We start from the raw sequence: 20286 nt of genomic DNA, 5'->3' as shown, positions 1-20286 counted from the left end.
GGGGGTCTGACTTTCCCTGTCCGCACAAGGAAGGGCTGGCTTGATGGAGCTCCAAGTTCTTTCCGGGATCCCCAGGCTGGGAGGCCTGACGTGGGACTCGGAGCCTTCACAACAGGAGGAGAACTTCTTTGGTTCTCCAGTTTGCGGGGTGTCCATCTGGCAGGTATGGGATTTGATTTTATCGTGACTGCGCCCCTCCTGCCATCTGGCTGCAGCTTCTCCTTTGTCTTTGGATTTTTTTAGTGGGTTTCAGCATCCTCTGGTCGATGGTTGTTCAATAGCTAGCTGTGATTTTGGTGCTCTCGCAGTAGGAGATGGGGGCGTGTCTTTCTACTCTTCCATCTTGAACCAATTGCCTGAGGTCCAAGCTCTAACCTGCAGCTCTTATAAGTCTCCTAAGTACCAAGCAGCCACTTTGCCAACTTCAGAAGTGGTCAGCACCCAGTGGAGACTGAGTTCAGCTGGCTCTATATGGCCCGAAGTCTCCCCTAATTTTTAAAAGCCATGCCTATGTTTTAAAGTTCTCTCATGTCTATCGTCCTATTTTATTCTCTGTGTAGGGCTTTTAGTAAAAAGGACTCTTGTGAACCTTACAACCATGCAGCCAGATGTATCAACCCCATTTTTCAGATGACAAAACTAAGGCTTGGAGAGGTTAAGTGGTTTGCAGAAGGGGACCCAACTAGTCTTCTAACTGGGTCTTCCTTGAAATCAGGTCTTTTCAGCCTGTGTTTTCTGTTCCTTTAACTATCCCACCTGCTGGGAAATCTGGGCATCCCCCATGGCTCAGAAGGTAAAGAATCCGGCTATAATGCAGGAGACCAAGGTTGGATCCCTAGGTCGGGAAGATTCCCTGGAGAAGGGAATGGCTACCCACTCCAGTATTCTTGCCTGGAGAATCCCATGGACAGAGAAGCTTGATGGGCTACAGTCCACAGGGTCGCAAAGAGTCAGACACGACTGAGCAACTAATACTTTCACTTTTTTTCACTGCTAGGAATTTAAACTGGGGGCAAAATCTTGGGACAGCTGGTGTAAAATCTTAAGGTATTTGGGGAGGGGGCAAAATCTACTCTGGTTATCAGTTGCACCAGCAGCCACTTGAACCCCCAAAGTGTCCCCAAGGAAGAGGTCCAGTTTCAGGAGCTCAACTAGACCCAGTGGCCACAGTGCCGCCTCTCACTGTCCTCTGGACTTCACAGAACACCCAAAGTTGGAGGAGCTCAAGGAAGGGCCAGATGGCAGATCCCAGGTTTGCTCGGTTCCCTGGGAGATTCAGCTGCATCCTACGCCTCGCTGCCCACCCTTGGGACCTGCGGAGGCCCTGGACAGGCCCCTCCTAGCTAGGAGGCTCCCCCCACCCAGCCCGCTCTCTCCCCTCCTCAGCCCGTGGCTCAGAAACCCTTTTTCCAGAGGGTACACTTTACAGCGGTTTCATTTTCCGAGGCAGTGCAAACAAATTTCTGCCTAATTGCCCACAAACGAAGAAAGTGCACATCAGTGCTGTAAAGGTGACGGGCGGAATCGCTGATCAGGCCTGGCACATCTGTCGCCCGCCGCCCACGCTCCCCACCATCTGCTCTCACGGGCATCGCCCTCCACAGCTCTGGCCTCCAGCTCCGGAAGCCGTCCATCCATCTTTCCCACTTCTCTCCTGACACCTTTCCTCCCTCCCGACCTGTCCCCGGGTCCCCCCCCCCCCCGCCCTTCCCGGTCATGGGCCACCTTGTTAGGTCGTGAGCCAGCAGCCTGCCCCATGGCCCTCGCAGCTGGTTCTGGCCCCTGGCCTAGCCCGAGCTGTTTGGAGCAGCAAGAAAAATCCAGTGCCTGACATGATACCCAGCGTGTCTCTGTCCATTCATCTACCCACCCATCCATCTAATTCTCTGTCTGCTCCTCAGTTCCCAGTTTATCCATCCATGAGCCCCACCCCCATGTGCTCAATTATCCTAGGCACTGGGATTCATCAGTAAATGAAAGAGGCAAAAAGCCTCGAGTCACTGGGAAGTTGGGGTTGCCGTTGCTGAGGCGGGGAGATGGAGGGTAGGAAGGAGGAAAGATTATTATATCAAATTTCAACAGGTTAAGTTTGCGATTCTTCTGGTCACCCCCTGGGACTTGTTGGGGCGGAAACTGGATGTACAATCTAGGTTTCAAGGGAGAAGTCCAGGCTGGAGGCTGCAGTATGGGAGCTGTCAGCCTCTAATTGGAATTTAAAGCCACAAGACAAGGAAAGCGCCATGAAAGAGGATGTGGATAAAGGACCAAGGACTGAGTCCTGGGACATCTGATGTTAAGAAATCAGAGAGGGGACTTCCTGCCCCTGGTGGTCCAGTGGTTGGGACTCCATGCTTCCAAGACAGGGGGTGTGAGTTCAATCACTGGTCAGGGAACTAGGATCCCACATCAGGCATAGCCAAAAATTTTTTTTAAATAAAAGAAGTCAGAAAGTAGAGGAGAAGAGAAGCTTAGAAGGTTGAAGACGAGTTATCAGTGAGGTGGGAGGAGGAAGGGCATGCGGAGTCCTTTCTGGCAGGTGAAGAAAGCCAAGAAGGGACAATTCATTCATTCTCCCAACCTTGCAACACCCAGGTCTCCATCTATTTCTTCATTCAGTCATTCATTCAATAAGCATAGTTCTCATGCTTACTGCGTGCCAGGCACCCTGCCAGGGGAACATGCCCCAGGGTCCTCCAGGGTAGTTCAGAGTGTGGATTCGAGGTGAGATGAGACCGACATATGGCAGGGTCTGTGCTGTGAAGGAGCGGTGGCTTTCAGACCTGAGCTGCCTGGGCATCACTTCAAAGCCTTACTGAAACAGATCCAGTAGATCTAGGGCACAACCTAAGAACCTGCATTTCTAACAAGTTCCCAGGAGGTGCTGATGCTGCTGATCCAGGGGCCCAAGCAGGGCGATAGAGAGGAACCCTCACCAGGGAAGCTTGGAGGTGATGGTGCTGAACCTGGCCTGCAGGAGGTGAAGGGCTCCTTCAGGACATACCTGGATCTGAGACCCGAAGGGCTAACAGGGTGATCAGGGCCTCTGGAGTGGACAGAGAAGGACAAGGGTGAGAGAGACGTCAGGGTCAAGGACATTTCATTCCCTCAAACCTCAGCTGCCCTCTTTCCATGCACCAGCCCCCAGAGACCTCACAGGAATGTATCTTCATAGAGCTGAGGATGAAGACCTCAGAGGTTGGGTCCAGCCCTACAACACACACGAAATCTCTTAACACCAGCTCTCTGTCCCCACCGCCAGTGGGGGTGTAGCCTTGATTTGCACACCTCCCAAGATGGGCAGCTCACTACCTCTCCAGATAGCCAGCTCTGTTCAGACTGTGAGAAAGGTATTTTTGCACAGAAATCTAGGAAGCCCGCACGAGCTTTTAGGCTGAACCCGTTCTGCTGGGCATCAGGAGAAGGGTGGTCCGCGGGCCACCCCGGGTAGGGCTGGGCGCTCACGGGCTCCCACTTCCCTCTCCCGGGCAGTGCTGGTGCTGCTGATCCTCACCCTCAGGCGCCACCACAAGAGTCACCTCAGCTCGGACGAGGACGAGGACATGCGGGACAACGTCATCAAGTACAACGACGAGGGCGGCGGCGAGCAGGACACCGAGGCCTACGACATGTCGGCGCTGCGGAGCCTCTACGACTTCGGCGAGCTCAAGGGCGGCGGCGGCGGCGGCGGCGGCGGCGGCGAGGGCGCCGCAGGGAGCGCGGGGAGCCCCCCGCAGGCGCGCCTGCCCTCGGAGCGCCACTCGCTGCCTCAGGGGCCGCCGAGCCCCGAGCCGGACTTCTCGGTGTTCAGGGACTTCATCAGTCGGAAAGTGGCGCTGGCGGACGGGGACCCGTCGGTGCCGCCCTACGACGCCTTCCAGACCTACGCCTTCGAGGGCGCGGACTCGCCGGCCGCCTCGCTCAGCTCGCTGCACAGCGGCGGCTCGTCGGGCTCCGAGCAGGACTTCGCCTATCTCAGCGGCTGGGGCCCCCGCTTCCGGCCCCTGGCCGCCCTCTACGCCGGCCACCGCCCGGACGACGAGGCCCCGGCCTCCTAGCCCGGCCCTCCCTGCCGCCCGGGACCCGACTGCACCCCCAGGACAAAGCACGTCCGTCCCCTGCTTCACCCCCGTTCCCAAACCTCCCACCCTCCCAGGGCGGCCAGGAGTGGGGCCACGCGAGCGGACCCTCCGACGGCATCCCTCCCCGAGGGGGTGGGCAGCGTTCGCCCAGAGGTGCGGGAATTAGGATCAACATCACGGAAACTGCCCCGAGAACGGGCGCCGCTCAGCTCTGGGGCTTACACAGAGAGAGGGGTGTGGGGTGGGGCGTGGCTCCCTCCTGGCTTGGGGGAGAAGCCGGAGAGAGAATGCTGCCGAAGTGCCCCCGCTTCCCCAGGTATCCCCCATCAGAGTTAAGAGGAAAGAAGGGCTGTTCATTTACTAAGCGCCTACTGTGTACTGGGACTGTGCAGAGACCGTCTTAGTCGTCATGGAAACCGTGAGGTGGAGCCCTGAAGGTAACAGATGGGGAAAGCCCCCCCAGAGCAGTGGCTGGGACCTCTCCAAGGACACCTGGCCAGTGTGCGGTGGAGCCACGGCCCTTACTGGCTACCTGGCCTTGGGCAGGTTACCTCCCTTCTCTGGGCCTCAGTTTCCTCCTGTGTCAAACGAGGCAAATGAGCAGAACCTACCTCGAAGAGTCCTGAGGATAAAAAGGTTTCGTATGTGTCAAGTGGTCAGGACAGTGCCTGGCACATAGTAGGTGTTCAATAAATGTTAGCCTTTGATACTATTATTCTTTTTGTCGTTATTAGAAGCCAGGCGTGTCTGTCTCCCAGGTCTGAGCTTGGGTGCTCCTGCTCTGAATGGAGGATGGGGGACATAGGGACACTCCCAGCGACTGGAGTTTCAGGTGACGCTGAAACGACACTGGGCAGGGGTGCCAAGAGGGGACAAGGTGGGCAGCTCCAGGACTTGGCTCAAGTGCAAGGGTTGCTGGGAGATGGAGGAGTTGAAAGCCACTGGGTGTGATGAGGACCTTATTTTATTTTAGTTTTACCTTTTGACCACACTGCACAGCATGTGGGATCTTAGTTCCCTGACAAGGGATCAAACCCACTCCCTTTCAGTCAGCAGCAAGGAGTCTTAACCCACTAAACTAACAGGGAAGTCCCTGAGGACCTTATTTATTTGGTCTGGGACCCTGCAGTTTCCCCAGCCATGGACCCCAAGTTAAGGACCCCAGGGCCAAGTCATCTCTAAGAGCCTCCAGTTCTAAAACCATTTGATTATAAGATACAGGTAATTTGCCCTCACACCCTCGTCCCCAAGTGATTCATTCCACATTGATTGGCTGTGAATTCCAGCTCCTGCTAGGTAGGCATCCTTCATCAGGGTCCTCAACTGCTGGAGCCTCAGTTTCCTCATCTGTAAAATGAAGCTAATGATAATCCCTTCCTTAAAGGATTGTTAAGAGACTTAAAGGAAATAATGAATGTTAAGTTCTGATCTCAGTGCCTTCCTTCCACATTGAAAGTGCTCAATAAATGCTCTCTTGCCTTTTTCTTTTGCCCTCCCAGGGAGCGTTCATTCATTCCCTCCACATTTGCCAAGGTCCACTGTGACAGATCCAGAGATAGTCATTCTGTCATGAGTGCCCTACCTGTATTATCTCATCTAAGTTAGATACTGTCAGCCTAGTTCACAGATGAGAAAACTGAGGCTCAGAGAGTAGTAACCCATGCAAAGTCATTAATACACAGAGCATAAGTAGTTCCTTCCTTCCAGTAACTTCCAACTTGGGGGAGGGGGTGCAGAGGGCCAGAAGCAGCCAGTAACAATGCATTGGGTAAGCGTTGTAGCAGAATTAACAGGAAAAAAAAGTTGCTGGAAACACTGAAGAAAGATTGAATAGTTCCCAGAGGAGGTGACTCCAACTGGATCTTGAAGAATGAGTCTGAGATATATGAGATAGCCGAGCAAGCAAGAGCATTACAGGCAGAGAGAAGAGCATCCTCAAGGACTGAGGGTGGGGGAGTGGCAGGAAGCATGAGGCAGCTTCAGGAGTGATGTGTGGTCCCCAGGGCTGGACCACCAGGTGGAGGAATAGTGAGATGTGAGCGGGGAAGGCTGGTTAGAGGCCAGCTGGGAAAAGACCTTGAAGGCCAGGCTAAGAAATGATGCTTTGGTCAACTTGACCATGTCTCCTAAAGTCCACTGAGGGATGTGGGGCATTGGGACTCTCATCCATGTAGGAGCCCTGGTAACTTGCGGACCCCTGAGAAGACGTGATCCTCTCCCTCACCCAATTGTGTGCCCATTTCTCACATACAGAATCCCAACAGTTCTCAGGTTAGGATCGCCATCGCCATTGTAGAGAGGGTAACTGAGATCCAAATCCAGAGAAGTAAAGTGACCAGCTCAAGTTCGCCCAGCTGGTGGGGACAGAGCTGAAACAACACAAGACCTCTGATTCCAAGTCTCTGTCCCTTCCACATGTGCCCCTTGCATTGACAGACTCTGTCCCTGCCGAGAAGATTGCAGACAGGTTGCACATCCAGAGGGACAGAGTCACAAAGACCCTTGAACATTTTGTCCAAACCCCATACGTGGAGAATGACTTTCTTGAGGTCACACAGAGTTAAAGAGCTTGCCAGAAATAAAAAATGTCATTCATCCAGATTCACCTTCTGAGCCTCTGGCTCTTCTGTTTTCCAGCTGTGTGACTTTGGACAAGTGTTTTACCCTCTCTGTGCCCCTGTTTTCTTCTCCATAAAGTGCACACACTAGAACACCTACTCCATAGGGTTGCAGTGAGGATAAAATACAGAAATAACCCCTGGCACTGAGCATTTCCCACCCGCCAGGCATTACTCAAAGCTCTTCATGTGAATTAACCTCTTTTAATCCTTTATCAGCCCAGCGAAGTAGCCCTCATTTTATTGGTCAGAGAATGAGGCACAGAGAGGTTAAGTAACTTGCCCAAGATCAAACAACTAAGAAGTGGAGATGCCAAGATTTAACAGGGGCACTCTGATCCACGGAACCTACACCATCTGTAGCACGTATGGTGCCTGACCCACAGGAAGTCCTGGACACGTGGCCTGGGTCTATCTGATGTCACCTTCTTGCTCTGGGAGAGCTTTTCCTCCACTTACCACCATGTTCTACAGGCTGTGGGAGTCTTCAAGGTTCCCTGTGACTTCTGCTAATCCTAGGAGTGGGGTTGGAGGGCTAGGGAATGCCCCCTCGATCCCCTCTGCTTCCAGCTCCCGCACCCTCACCCGCCTACTCCACTGAGCTCTGAGCCAGCCCAGGAGTGAAATACGTGAGCCCAGTCCCTCCTCTGGGTTCCACAAGGTGCCTGTCACGTCATGTATTTTGTGAGCTTTGTACCCTTCTCTGAGGGTCTGGGGTCACAGACAAGGGTCTCATGGCAGACACAGTGTTTGCCCATCGGCCTCACTGATTCTCACCAACTTCCCCCACAAGCTCCATTTCCCCTGCCTGTATTACGCAGACAGCACAGCCACCCCAGCTCCAGGCTCTAACTGGGCACACCCAACTCTATCAGGGAGCTCAGAAAACAAAGAGCCTTCCCTCTCCCATGTCTGCCCCCCTTTCAAGGCATGGGGAAAATGAAAAGAAAAAAAAATCCCTTTTATTGTCATCATCTCTGTCACCATCAGCAGCACGGGATAAAAGAGCATTCAGGGTCATGAGCAAGAATTGATGTATAATTGGCTAAGAATTTTAGAACCAGGGATATTAATGACAATGACAATGATGGTAAAAGATGATGACAACGCCCTACATGGCTCTTGCCGCATGCCAGACCCTGTTCTAAGCTCTGTACATAATTACTAGCTCAGGTAAAACCCATGGAGGTGGACTCAACGTGTACTGTGTTTAGTGCTTTATTTAAGTGGCCTTGTTTATTTTAAGCAGGTACCTCATTAGCTCCATTTTACAGACGAGGAACCCAGTGCTCACAGTTGGGCAGGGGGAGGCTAGATCAGGGCTGCAGAGCTTACAAGGGCCTGGACCATTTCACACACACCCCACCATTGATTCTGTGCAGAACAAGGACAGCTCGGATTCTGAGTGGAGTTTCTGGAGGTGTGGGGAGGAGAGGGAAGCAGTTGGTGAGAAGGGGAGGCATTTCAGACAGATGGCAGAGCTGGGCAGCAAGGTGGAGGTGGGGCTGTGGCCACGGTCCAAGCCCGGGTCTGCGTCTCTGGATGTCCCAACGCGTGTGCGTCTGCACGTGGATGTGGGCATGCACCAGAGAAGTGGGAAGCCAACACCAAGTGCACAGGTCAAGAACTAACCTCCCACCTCCTGCTTCAGGCAGCTCAGAGAGGCGGCTGCTGTCATAGGGGGCGGCTGAGAGCTGCATCCGTCAGCCGGCCGTCATGACCGCCCACCCCTGGGTCACGAATCAGCAGCTCCACTTACCTCCTGCCAGCCAGTGCACTCAGACCAGCTCTGTCACTGGCCGCTGAGCCTTTGGAAAATGTAACCCTGTCAGCCCTCACTTGGAAGCAAGAGAGTGTTCACGCTTCAGTGCGTGCACGGGGGGGGGGGGGGGGCACGAGCATGCCCACATACCCAAGCCAGCGTACAGCGCAGGCACATGTGTACCTGCAGACACGTTCCTGACTGGGCGCACGGTGCAGACATACGGATGCTCCCAGCCACGCACACAGAGCATAATTCCTGCAGGTCTGCAGATGTGGCCGTGTGCCCACACACCATGCGTGCACTAGAGGCACACTCTCATGTGTGCGCTCACATTTGCACACAAGACATGTGTGCCTTCCATAGCTGTGTTCTCTTGCTTGCATGTATGTGTGTGCTCACTGATACCCTTTCAGGAACCAACACATTTCCCCATTCAGGCATGCATGCATGCATGTTCATGAACATATGTGTGTCCCCAGACACTCCCAGGCAGGTATGTGGTATAAGAATGTATGTCCCCTCAGATGCACCCATGCATGTGAACTCATAGGTCCATGCATGCATTCATAATGCATGTGCATGCACAGGAAAGCATGTATAGCCTCAGGAACTGTCAGCCCTGGCACATGGGTGCACGCATGGAGCTAAATTCAACTCCATGATGCCCAGAGATGTGTATGCACATACGAGCACATAGGCCTGCGTGTACATAATATACATGATCACTTACAAGCATCTAACCACTTAGAGGCATCCTCCAGTAAGCCTCAGATCAACACCAAGGACACATACACGTGCAATGATATATACCCCCATATGCCTGCCTGCCTACACGTGTGCACCGCCACTTCCACACCACGTGTCCTCAGGCACCTCACCACCTCTGTCCACGTGCACAGTCAGGCTGACCTGCCACAGTTCACCCATAGCCACGCCACATGTGTCTGACTCCACACCCAAGCATGCACACAGATAGACACGTGCCTCCAAAGCCCACCTCCCACATGGGTGTGGGGTCAGAGCCCTGGCACATGGGTGCACACACAGCCCCTCTGGGAAGGAGCCCATCCCAGCCCCAGATTGTCAGGTGTGCTGGGGACAGCAGGAACGGTGCCCACACACAGAAATCGCCACTCACGCAGAATTGCATCTGCCTCAAACTTCTCATCTGCTGTGCAAATGATGATTAAATGTTATTGTGCAAGAGAAAACGGCAAGGAGGGATTCATTAGCTTTATTGTCAGAAAGGACTCCGTGGGCTCCAGCTCCCGTCTCCAAGGCTGGCTTAACTCACTGTGTGCTGGGGGCATTGCATTCTGATGTGGACTCCTAAAGTATGACGACCCAGGAGACAGAGAACCCAGTGCTGGGTCCACATGAGCCAGCTGGGTGCAGAGAGCACTGGGGAGGGACTTATGAGTCCAGGCGGCCGCTGTAACCTTGCCCTTCACTTGCTGGGTAGCCTTGAACTTGTCATTTCATTCATCAAATAGTCTCAGACCCCAAACAGTTCCCAGGAATATAGAGATGGACAGAGGCCATGGTCCCTCCCGGATGCATGGGGCTTCTCAGATAGACAAGGGCATTCCAGGCTGACAAAACAACTCAAACAAAGGCTTGAAGCCTGGGAGACACAGTGGCAGTGCCTGGCTTGTCCAGGAAACACTGGGCTTGGACAGGTCAGTTGGAGGACAGATTATAAAGGTACCAGTAAATCCCTCCAAAGAGCTTGAGCCTTTTCTCAAAAACAATGGAGAGCCATGAAAGGTGTATGCAAAGAGTTGACAGATAAACTGCAGGGTGTCCAGTTGTATTTGAATTTCAGATAAATAATAAATTATTGTTTTAGCATTAGTATGTTCTAAATATCACCTAGGCCACACTTACATTAAAACATGTGTCATTATTTATCTGAAATTCACATCTTTAACTGGGAATCCTATATTTTTCTTTGCCAAATCTGGCAACTCTATGGATTTGTATTTTATAAGGATTACCCTACATTGCTGTGTCCAGGGTAGATTAGAGGGTGAGAAAAGAGAGAGGGAAACCCGTGAAGAGGTGAGGAACTCCCATTCTCACCTTCTTCTTTAGTCAGAAAACCCCGATTTTGCACTAGGCATTTGGCCCCCTAATACAGGGGCCACATTTCCCAATCTCCATTACAACTATGTATTACATGGACTGAGTCCTAGTCAACAATCTAAGCAGAATTGCTAAGTGGAAGCTTCTGGGAACAATTCCTTAAAAGACTGTTGACCCACACCTTTAGCCTATTTTTCCTGCTCCTTTCTCCTTTCTGTTGGAGGAACACAGCTGAGATGGCTGGCACTCAAGCAGTCATCTTGGACCATGAAGACAAATGCTGACCCTATGGTTGCCAGACAGTGGGCTGGACAGAAACTTTTAGGTTCCTTTTAGCCTCATGGAGCCACCATACCAGCCCCGAACTGCCCAATCCACACTTTGATTTCATGAGAGAGAAATAAACGTCCAACTTGCTGAAGTTTTCTGTTCCAAGCAGCCAAGCTTAATTCTAAGCTGATACAAGGAGTTAATACAGGGACTTCTCTAGTGGCCCAGTGATTAAGAATCCGCCTTGCAATGCAGAGGACGTGGGTTCAATCCCTGGTCAGGGAACTAAGATCCCACATGCCGTATGCCAAGGAGCAATTAAGCCCACACACTGCAACTACTGGGTCCGTGCACCACGGCTAGAGTCCAAAGACCCCACATGCCGCAATTAAGACTCAACACAGCCAAACAAATAAATACATTTTTAAAATAAAAGCTAATACAGGAATCTCAGAGAGAGAGAAGCTGAAGCTTAAACTGGGTCAACAACAGTGGATTTAAGAAATATTTAAGCGGAAGACCCAGTGGGAGTCAGCAGTTGACTGGATGTGGGCACAGCGGAGAGAGCAGGTCAAAGGCTTCAGGCTTGAGCGGCAAGGACAGAGAAGCTGGTAATGAGCCAGGGAACCCAGGAGACGCCCTGGATCAAGGATCACAGAAAGTCGGTTTGGCTCCGGGCATGTTGAGTTTGAAAGCCCTGCGGGCCATGTGCGCAAGACAGGGAAATTCTGGACTGGAGCTTGGGAAAGAGGAGGGGCTGACAAGAGCTCTGCGGTCACCCTCGTCTGCAGAATCGCTCAAGTCGCAAGAGCTAGAGAGCCGGGAGCGCTCAGAGGGTCAAGGGTGAGCAGGGAGGAAGCATTAGAGGTCGGGAGAGGGAGAGGAGCCACTTGGACCTCAGCTTCTCCAGCTCTAAAATGGGAGCAGGGGAGAGGGATGATCTAGCTGGTACCAAAGTTCCTTCCTGATCTGATGTTCAAGAAGTAACACGTCATCTTAGACCACTTATTTCTCCTCCCTGGGTTTGGTTTTCCCTCTGGAAAACTGGGCTAAAATAGTCCCTGTCTTGTGGGGTTGTTTGGAGGGTCTGGTGACCCAGACCTGCACCTAGTTCAGCCCGAGTAAGAGCAAGAGCTTCCCTGGTGGCACAGATGGTAAAGTGTCTGCCTACAACGTGGGAGACCAGGGTTCGATCCCTGAGTTGGGAAGATCCCCTGGAGAAGGAAATGGCAACCCACTCCAGTACTCTTGTCTGGAAAATTCCATGGACAGAGGAGCCTGGTGGGCTACAGTCCAGTCAGTTCAGTCTCTCAGTCATGTCCAACTCTTTGCGACCCCATGAACCGAAGCACGCCAGGCCTCCCTGTCCATCACATACTCCCAGAATTTACTCAAACTCATATCCATCGAGTCGGTGATGCCATCCAGTCATCTCATCCTCTGTCGTCCCCTTCTCCTCCTGCCCTCAATCCCTCCCAGCATCAGGGTCTTTTCCAATGAGTCAACTCTTCGCATGAGGTGGCCAAAGTATTGGAGTTTCAGCTCCAGCATCAGTCCTTCCAATGAACACCCAGGACTGATCTTTAGGATGGACTGGTTGGATCTCCTTGCAGTCCAAGAACTCTCAAGAGTCTTCTCCAACACCATAGTTCAAAAGCATCAATTCTTCGGTGCTCAGCTTTCTTCACAGTCCAACTCTCACATCCATACATGACCACTGGAAAAACCATAGCCTTGATAGACGGACATTTGTTGGCAAAGTAATGTCTCTGCTTTTTAATATGCTATCTAGGTTGGTTATAACTTTCCTTCCAAGAAGTAAGCATCTTTTAATTTCATGGCTGCAATCACCATCTGCAGTGATTTTGGAGCCCAAAAATATAAAGTCTGACACTGTTTCCACTGTTTCCCCATCTATTTGCCATGAAGTAATGGGACCAGATGCCATGATCTTAGTTTTCTGAATGTTGAGCTTTAAGCCAAATTTTTCACTCTCCTCTTTCACTTTCATCAAGAGGCTTTTCAGTTCCTCTTCACTCTCTGCCATAAGGGTGGTGTCATCTGCATATCTGAGATTATTGATACTTCTCCCGGCAATCTTGATTCCAGCTTGTGCTTCTTGCAGCCCAGCGTTTCTCATGATGTACTCTGCATGTAAGTTAAATAAGCAGGGTGACAATATACAGCCTTGATGTACTCCTTTTCCTATTTGGATCCAGTCTGTTGTTCCATGTCCAGTTCTAACTGTTGCTTCCTGACCTGCATATAGGTTTCTCAAGAGGCAGGTCAGGTGGTCTGGTATTCCCATCTCTTTCAGAATTTCCCACAGTTTATTGTGATCTACACAGCCAAAGGTTTTGGAATAGTCAATAAAGCAGAAATAGATGTTTTTCTGGAACTCTCTTGCTTTTTTTATGATCCAGCGGATATTGGCAATTTGATCTCTGGTTCCTCTGCCTTTTCTAAAACCAGCTTGAACATCTGGAAGTTCACAGTTCACATATGGGCTACAGTCGATGGGGTCACAAACAGTCAGATACGACTGAGCGACTTCACTTTCAAGAGCAGGACCCAGATGCGGGCACTTGGTCTGGGAGAAGGAGCGTGCAGAAGAGGTCTCTTTCCCAGTCCCGGCCCAGAAAGAGACTGAAAGCCTGGGGCCCCTCGCTGAGTCCTTCAGTGGGCACCTGCTCTATGCAGAACACAGAGCCAGATGGGAGGAGCGGGAAGTGGGTGGAGAAAGATATACTTGGGCTCAGAAAGGTGATTAAGCCCAGGCTTATCCGGAGAGTCTGGAGGAAGCTGAGATCTGGGGGCAGGGAAGGCGTGGGGAAAGGGGCAGAGGTGGGGTTGTCTAGCCCAGGGGAGGGGCTGATGGCCTGAGACCTTGAGGACACTGTGATTAGTGCTGGGAGAGCCTAGGGCGGCGCGAAGATGCGGGCAGCCTGCTGATCACAGCACTGGAGGCTGCGAGATGGGTCTGCAGGAAGCAGAGGAGCTCGGAGAAGCACTTTGAGCCTTCACATCCCCAGATCAGGTTGCTAGGGCTGCCGTAACAAAGCGCCAGAAGCTGAGCAGTTTAAGCAACAGAAATTTATTATCTCACAGTGCCAGAGGCCGGATGTCAGACATCCAGGTGTCCACAGAGTTGGTTCCCAGTGTGTGGTATGTGGGCCTAGGTAAGGCTTATGTGTGAGGCTCTGGGAGAGGAGGGTCTGTGACAGCCAGGCCGCTCTCCTTGGCTCGTAGATGGCTGTCATCTCCCCCCACTGCCTGTCTGTCCCTGTCCAAACTCCTCCTTTCTCTAAGGACACCAGTCATGTTGGATTAGGGGTCCGCCTGACTCCAGGATGACCTCCTCTTAGCAAATCACATCTGCAATGACTCTTTTTTCAAATAAGGTGACGTGCTGAAGTTCTGCGGGTTAGGAGTTCAACACGTGGATTCCACGGGGACACAATTCATCCCCCAGGCCAGGCTCAGCACCAGCTGTCACCAGACACCAGGCTCACCAAGCTCTTTAACTGGGGGTGTGCGAGACCTCCGCCCTTGGGTGGACGCTTGTACAGTCTGAGGGAGGAGACCTTGGGATCCTGACCACCAGCTGGGACGGGGTGAGGATGGGGCACGGTTTTCTCTCTTCCTCTTCCTTCTTACGGATCAGCTCGCTCAGAACGTCACATTTAACCATAAACATACACAGACGCACACACAAATGTGCACACTCGGGCTTCCCAGATGTCTCAGTGGTAAAGAATCCGCCCGCCAATGCAGGAGACACAAGTTCGACCCCCGGGTCTGGAAGATCCCCTGGAGGGGGAAACGGCAACCTTCTCCAGTTTTCTGTGAGAGCCAGACCGTTCTCCTTGGCTCATAGACAGCCACAGACAGAGGAGCCTGGCGAGTTACCTCTTTGTGGTCCAGGGGGTCACAAAGAGTCAGACACGACTTAGCGACTAAAACAAAAACACATGCTCACACACTCTACCCAGAGATAATCCCAGAGACCCTCCCATATACCTGAAGGCACATACAAAGACAGTCGGGCAGAACCCGCACACACACACAGAGTCACACAAGAATATACACATGCTCAGACGCGCAGAGACCACATCTCATACATACACCCCAGGTGTGCGCTAGCAGACTCACAGAGGGACGATGATAGCAACACTTATGGATGCCAGAGACACATCGATGGCCTCCAGTCCCACACGACGCGGGTCTGCCTATGCGTTCTCACGGGCCCTTGTGGCCACACATAAAAATCACAAAACACAAGGACAGCACGCACACACACGGGGCCCGTCTGCATACACAGGACGCTTTAATCCTGGCATGCACCCGCCATCCCTCTGGCCTCAGGGCTCACCATCCACTCCCCGGTAATTGGAGGCTACCGAAGCCCCCTCCTGCTCAGCCAATCATAGGCTCCACAGAGCACGCGGCCATCAGAATGCTCCGCCACAGGGGCAGCGAGGCAGAGAGCCGCTTCTGACTCCTGTTTCCCCACCCTCCTTTGTGGTTGAGACGCAATTTACTAACCTAGACACGTGCGTGCACGCGCGCACACACCTGGTAAGGTCTTGAGACTGTATACACCACACACACAGTCATGGATACACAGAAATACACATTGCAGGCACACACTACGCACATTTGAGGGAGATCGGAAGAGCCGTAGGAAGATAGATGATGCAATGGGTATTACGTCACCGCGAGAAGGATGATGTCTGTATCGACAGATGCACAGTCTCCTGGTGGACGGTGTGAACGAGTGCGCATCGTTCCAGGAGCTCTGAACTAATGCGTGTGAACACACTAACATACGGGGATACCTTGAGATGAAGGACTCGTACACAGCACTGTTCATACACCTCCACGGGGCTTGGTGAACACCTTCCTGGGGTCTTCCGCTGCAGGAGGCACGGGTTCAATCCCTGGTTGGGGAACTAAGAGCCCACATGCTACACAGTGCAGCCAGAAAAAGAGAGAGGTACGTAGCACAGAAACACAGGAACAGATGTACCCACTCATGCACACGCACATAAAACACATGGGACCTCCCGAGCCCACAGTGTGTCCCTCCGAGGCCCATGGTCCACGTCTGCTGAACCCAGAGATGGCCTGTTTCCCTCCCCTGCCAGGCTGACTTCCCAGGAGGTGGGGGGGCCGAGACCCCACCTGTCAACCTGCTGTTTGTCACTCCATCGCGGCCGGTGTGCTGACATTCAGAGCCCAGCACGGCGATGATCGCATTTAGCTGTAATGTACCACAGATTGCACTGACATTTGGAAAATATTCCACCTCGGGACCCATTCAACTTCAAACTTTTTTCCTGGAAGAGGAGAGAAATGGCAGAGAGGGGGGCAGCGAGGGCCTGCTGTGCTCTGAAAGGGGCTGCTTCCTAGCCCAGATGCCAGGGGCTGACCCCCGGCCCCTCCTCCCAGAGACCCAGGCCACTGGCTGTGCCTTCTGCATCCGCCTGTGGACAGGGGGACGGGGAGGAGGGACGGAGGTCCCCACGGCAGAGACGAGGTGCTGGATCACCCAGCACGTCTTCACAGAGGCTCTGCCAGGAGTCCTGCCGTCAACAGTGGCCTGGCGATGCCTACCTGCCATCAGTGGAGCACCTACTAAAGCCCCGGGCCATGTTCTAAGCACATTACATACACGACCTCATTTGCAATCTTAACAACCTTGCGAGGTAGGAACTGTCATCTTCCCGTTTGAATGATGAGGACCCAAAGCTCAGAGAGGTGACGTGACTTGCCCAAGGTCACGCAGCCTTTGGGGAAGGCTGGCATGGAGATTCGAACCCCAATCTGTCTGCCCTTTCCCCAGCTGCACTTGATGAACTTGCAAGATGTGCCTCCGAGTCGGGAAGCCGGCGGATCCTCCCCAGGCCCTCCGCACTGCCTCTCCTTGTCTCTTCTTTCCCTTCTCCTCCTCTTCCTCTCTCTCTTTCCTTCCTCTCCTCTCGCATCCCCTCTCTCTGCCTCTCTAAGCAGAACGAGTGTCCCCGGAAGGATGGCACGGTCTAGGATGGCTTCCTGGCAGGGCGGAGGAGGTTGGAGCTGCACCTGGAGACGCAGAGGAGTGGATGGGCGGGACTGACATCTGCAGAACCGATGAGCAAGCCTTGCTCATGCAAAAGCCTCTGGAAGTCACTGCCTTTTAGTGGCTGGAATATTTGGGTCTTTCCTATGCGACAGCTGCGTTGAGCCAGGACTTGGATGGGGGAGACTGGCCTGGGGTGGTCCAGCCCTTTCTGAGGTTGCGCCCAGACTGGGATCCGGGCAACAAGGCCATCTGAGTAAACAAACAGCGGCCAGAGATGTGCCTACTTCTCCCCTAAAGAGGAGCTGGCAGGAGCCCCTGCTGAAGTGACCTGGGCAGTCATGGTGAACGTACAGGCAGACTGGTGGGCAAAAGAGATTTTGAAGGAGGGGTATTTTGAAAAAGGGGTAACAATGGCACGGTCCCAACTAGCCTAAAAAGAGATAGAAGTAGGAAGACTGTCTGGTTCTCTGATGAGCTGATTAATCTCCTTAAATAACTTGCAGTCCAACTTCCCAAAAGGCAAAAGAAAGTTAGGTTAATCTACTCTAAATGATCCCTGAGCTTCTCAGAGGTGGTAATCAATATATACACACACACTCCTCTCTCTCTCTTTCTCCTCATAAGTAATTCTCAGTAATTGCAGGAAAGAGGTGTTTGGGGTGGAAAATGACATTCTAACCACAGAGAGAATTCCTGGCAAGGGGATCAATAGGCCACCAGTTGGGAGGTGGGTTCTGCAGCTCGGTAAAGGCCAGGAGAGAGCCACCATCACATCACACTGGGAGCCACAGGGTCATCCCGAGGTCTGTCTGCCTGCAGGAGCTTTAATTGGTTGGGGAAAAGGAGACTGAAAGCGGAGGGTGAGTGAGATCTGCAGGAGAAGGACAGATCGGCTCCTTCCAGAGCCCGTCACTGATGTCTTTGAGAGCATGACTACTGCTCAGGGCCAGTGCCCACCCTGGATGCCAAAGGAGCACCATCAGTGTCCGTTACCAATATCCTCGGGAGCACGAACTCAATGCTTAGCACCAACACCCCCGCGGACGCCAGCAGGGATCGCCAGTGATGACTTGGTGGCATTATCGATGTTTGCCAGCAATACCCTTGCAGGTCCATCACCTGTATTCTCTACCCATCAGTATCCGCCCCCGAAGCCCTTGCTTGGTATCCTCACCGATGCCCTCAAGCATCAGGGCTGTGTCCTTTTTGTTCATCACTGTATCTCCACTGGGCTTCCCAGGTGGCGCTCATTCGTGGTAAAGAATCCGCCTGCAGTGCAGGAGGCATAAGGGTTCAATCCCTGGGTGGAGAAGATCCCCTGGAGGAGGGCATGGCAACCCACTCCAGTATTCTTGCCTGGAGAATCCCATGGACAGCGGAGCCTAGCAGGATCCAGTCTATAGGGCCGCAAAGAGTTGGACAGGACTGAAGCAACTTAGCAGACATGCACGCACATATCTCCACTAACCACAGAACCTGGCCACCATAGGAACTCGATAACATCATTTGAACAGATGAATAAGTAAGTGACCGTTCTTAGGAAGGAGAGAGACGTCTTTTTCCTCTTCACCTCCATACTCCCTATTCTTAGGACCTTACCCACTGCCTAGCCAAAGAGAGAGTTCCATAACTACCTGTTGGATGGATGACTCAGGGGGCTGATGAATGAACAGATGGATGGATGGGTGGGTGGGTAGATGTTAGATGGATGGATGGATGATGGGTGCATGCATGGAATAAAGAAAGAGTGACCCTGGGAGCACAGTCAGTGCCATTTGTAATTCCAGACATACAGCCCCCATGACCAGAACTCAGCGTAAAGTTATCCCGAGAGAGAAGGAATTACTGCCTTCTGCTCCACCCCTGGTGGGTCTGGGCCCTCCCTGTTGGCTTTACCTGATTCTCTCCTTGGCTGTGGGGATGCAGATGGCAGAGGCAGGAAGAATCTGTCACCTCCTGCCCCTCCTCTCCCCCTTTCCACTCTCCAACCTGAATACAATTTTCTAGACTGTCTCCAGGTCCAGGAGGGAAAGCTCATTACCTGCAACCTGCCCATAAAAACATCAGTAGCTGCCTGCCAGCTGGGGAGCAAATGACCATCTACTCGGCCTGGCGGCGGGATGGGCAGGAAGGCCGAGGTGGGAGTGTGCGGGCTGCAGGAGGCTCAACTCAGGCTCTCTGAGGACACCAACTTTGTGTAGACTCAGCCACGACCTCCGGGAAGGCAGACCTCCCAGAGGGCCATGCTGGGATGGGAAACGCTCAGTCCACCTGACATTTATTCCACACGCATTCATCCCAAGCCCTCAACGGGCTGTTGATTATTATTACGAATAACAACATCAACAACCAAGGTGGGGGCAGCCTAGGTCCTGGGCACCTCCTGACCCACCTCCCACCTTGCAGCCCCGCCCACTGTCCAGCAGCGCTTGGCCAAAGCTCATCTGCTGCACAAATCACTGCCACAGATTTCTTGGAGAGCAGCTTTAGGGATTTTGTGATTTTTTTTTTCAAGTTTGATTTTAAATCCTGGTTTATTCTTGGCAACTTAAAAGAGGAAGTGGAGAGTCGGAGGCAGGCTGCATCCTTCCTGCCACTTGGTCTTCCTGCTCTTTCACCCTACTTCACCCCAAATCCAGCCCGCCTCTTCTACATAACTTTCTCCCCACAGGGACCTCTGTCCTGCCCTGGGGATGGGAGGAAGGGATGGAGTGAAAGAAGGTGACTTGGAGCCCAGAGGCTGTCCCCTGTCCTCTTGGTGATTCCTGCCACTCAAGCCCTGCTCAGGATCTCCCCCTCCCTCCCACCTGTGCAGCCTTGGATTCGGGGCACTGGCTCGGGAGCCCCCCCCAAAACTCTGCCACTTCTAGCTGTGTGGCCTTGGGCACACCATGAAAGCTCTCTAAGCCTCTGTTTCTTCCTGCAAAATGGGTGGTGTAGAGGTGCTGTGGGAGGACCCATGGAGATAACCAGGCCGGTGGGGGCTTGGCTCAAGCTCTGACACTCGAGGGGTTCTCAGTGAATCACAGTCTCGCTGGGGGAGAGGTCTGGCTGCCTCCCGGGGGCCCCTGGGTCCAGGTGGAGTCAGGCAGAGAGGCCTTCCCAGTTGAGTGTTTCAAGCTCAGGCTCTGGAAATGTTGCAGCTGCCACTCTGCTACGACCCAGCTGGGACCCACTGACAGCATCTTAATTTCAGCCCAAGCTCTTTTCCAGACGGGCTGCTAATTAGGGCTAATGGGCAGCTCTCCCTGCTGGCTCCCACTGCCTCCTCCTCCTCTGTTAAAGCCAGCCACTGAGCAGGGTCACTGGGCTGATGCCCCAGGGGCCCGTTGGTGAGTCTATCCTCTGGGTTAAGCATTGCTCTCCAAAGTCTCTTGGCCGCGTGAGCTTTTTGTTGCTTTTTCA

General features: G+C 52.9%; 1 protein-coding gene across 1 annotated transcript in view; it reads left to right on the top strand.

Annotated features, from left to right (window-relative positions):
- CDH22 (cadherin 22) overlaps positions 1-4790 on the top strand; it is a 79438-nt gene extending 74648 nt beyond the window's left edge. Inside the window, exon 11 of the mRNA XM_061125887.1 lies at positions 3490-4790. Within this exon, the coding sequence (XP_060981870.1) occupies positions 3490-4055 (566 nt within the window). The 3' untranslated portion in view covers positions 4056-4790. The remainder of the gene's footprint in view (positions 1-3489) is intronic.
- Positions 4791-20286: the final 15496 nt, after the last annotated feature.

This window comes from Dama dama, chromosome 23 (assembly GCF_033118175.1).
Source record: "Dama dama isolate Ldn47 chromosome 23, ASM3311817v1, whole genome shotgun sequence".
NCBI classification, from domain to species: Eukaryota; Metazoa; Chordata; class Mammalia; order Artiodactyla; family Cervidae; genus Dama; species Dama dama.
The sequence above is the reverse complement of the archived record's forward strand: the minus strand, read 5'-3'. Positions and strand labels throughout refer to the sequence as shown.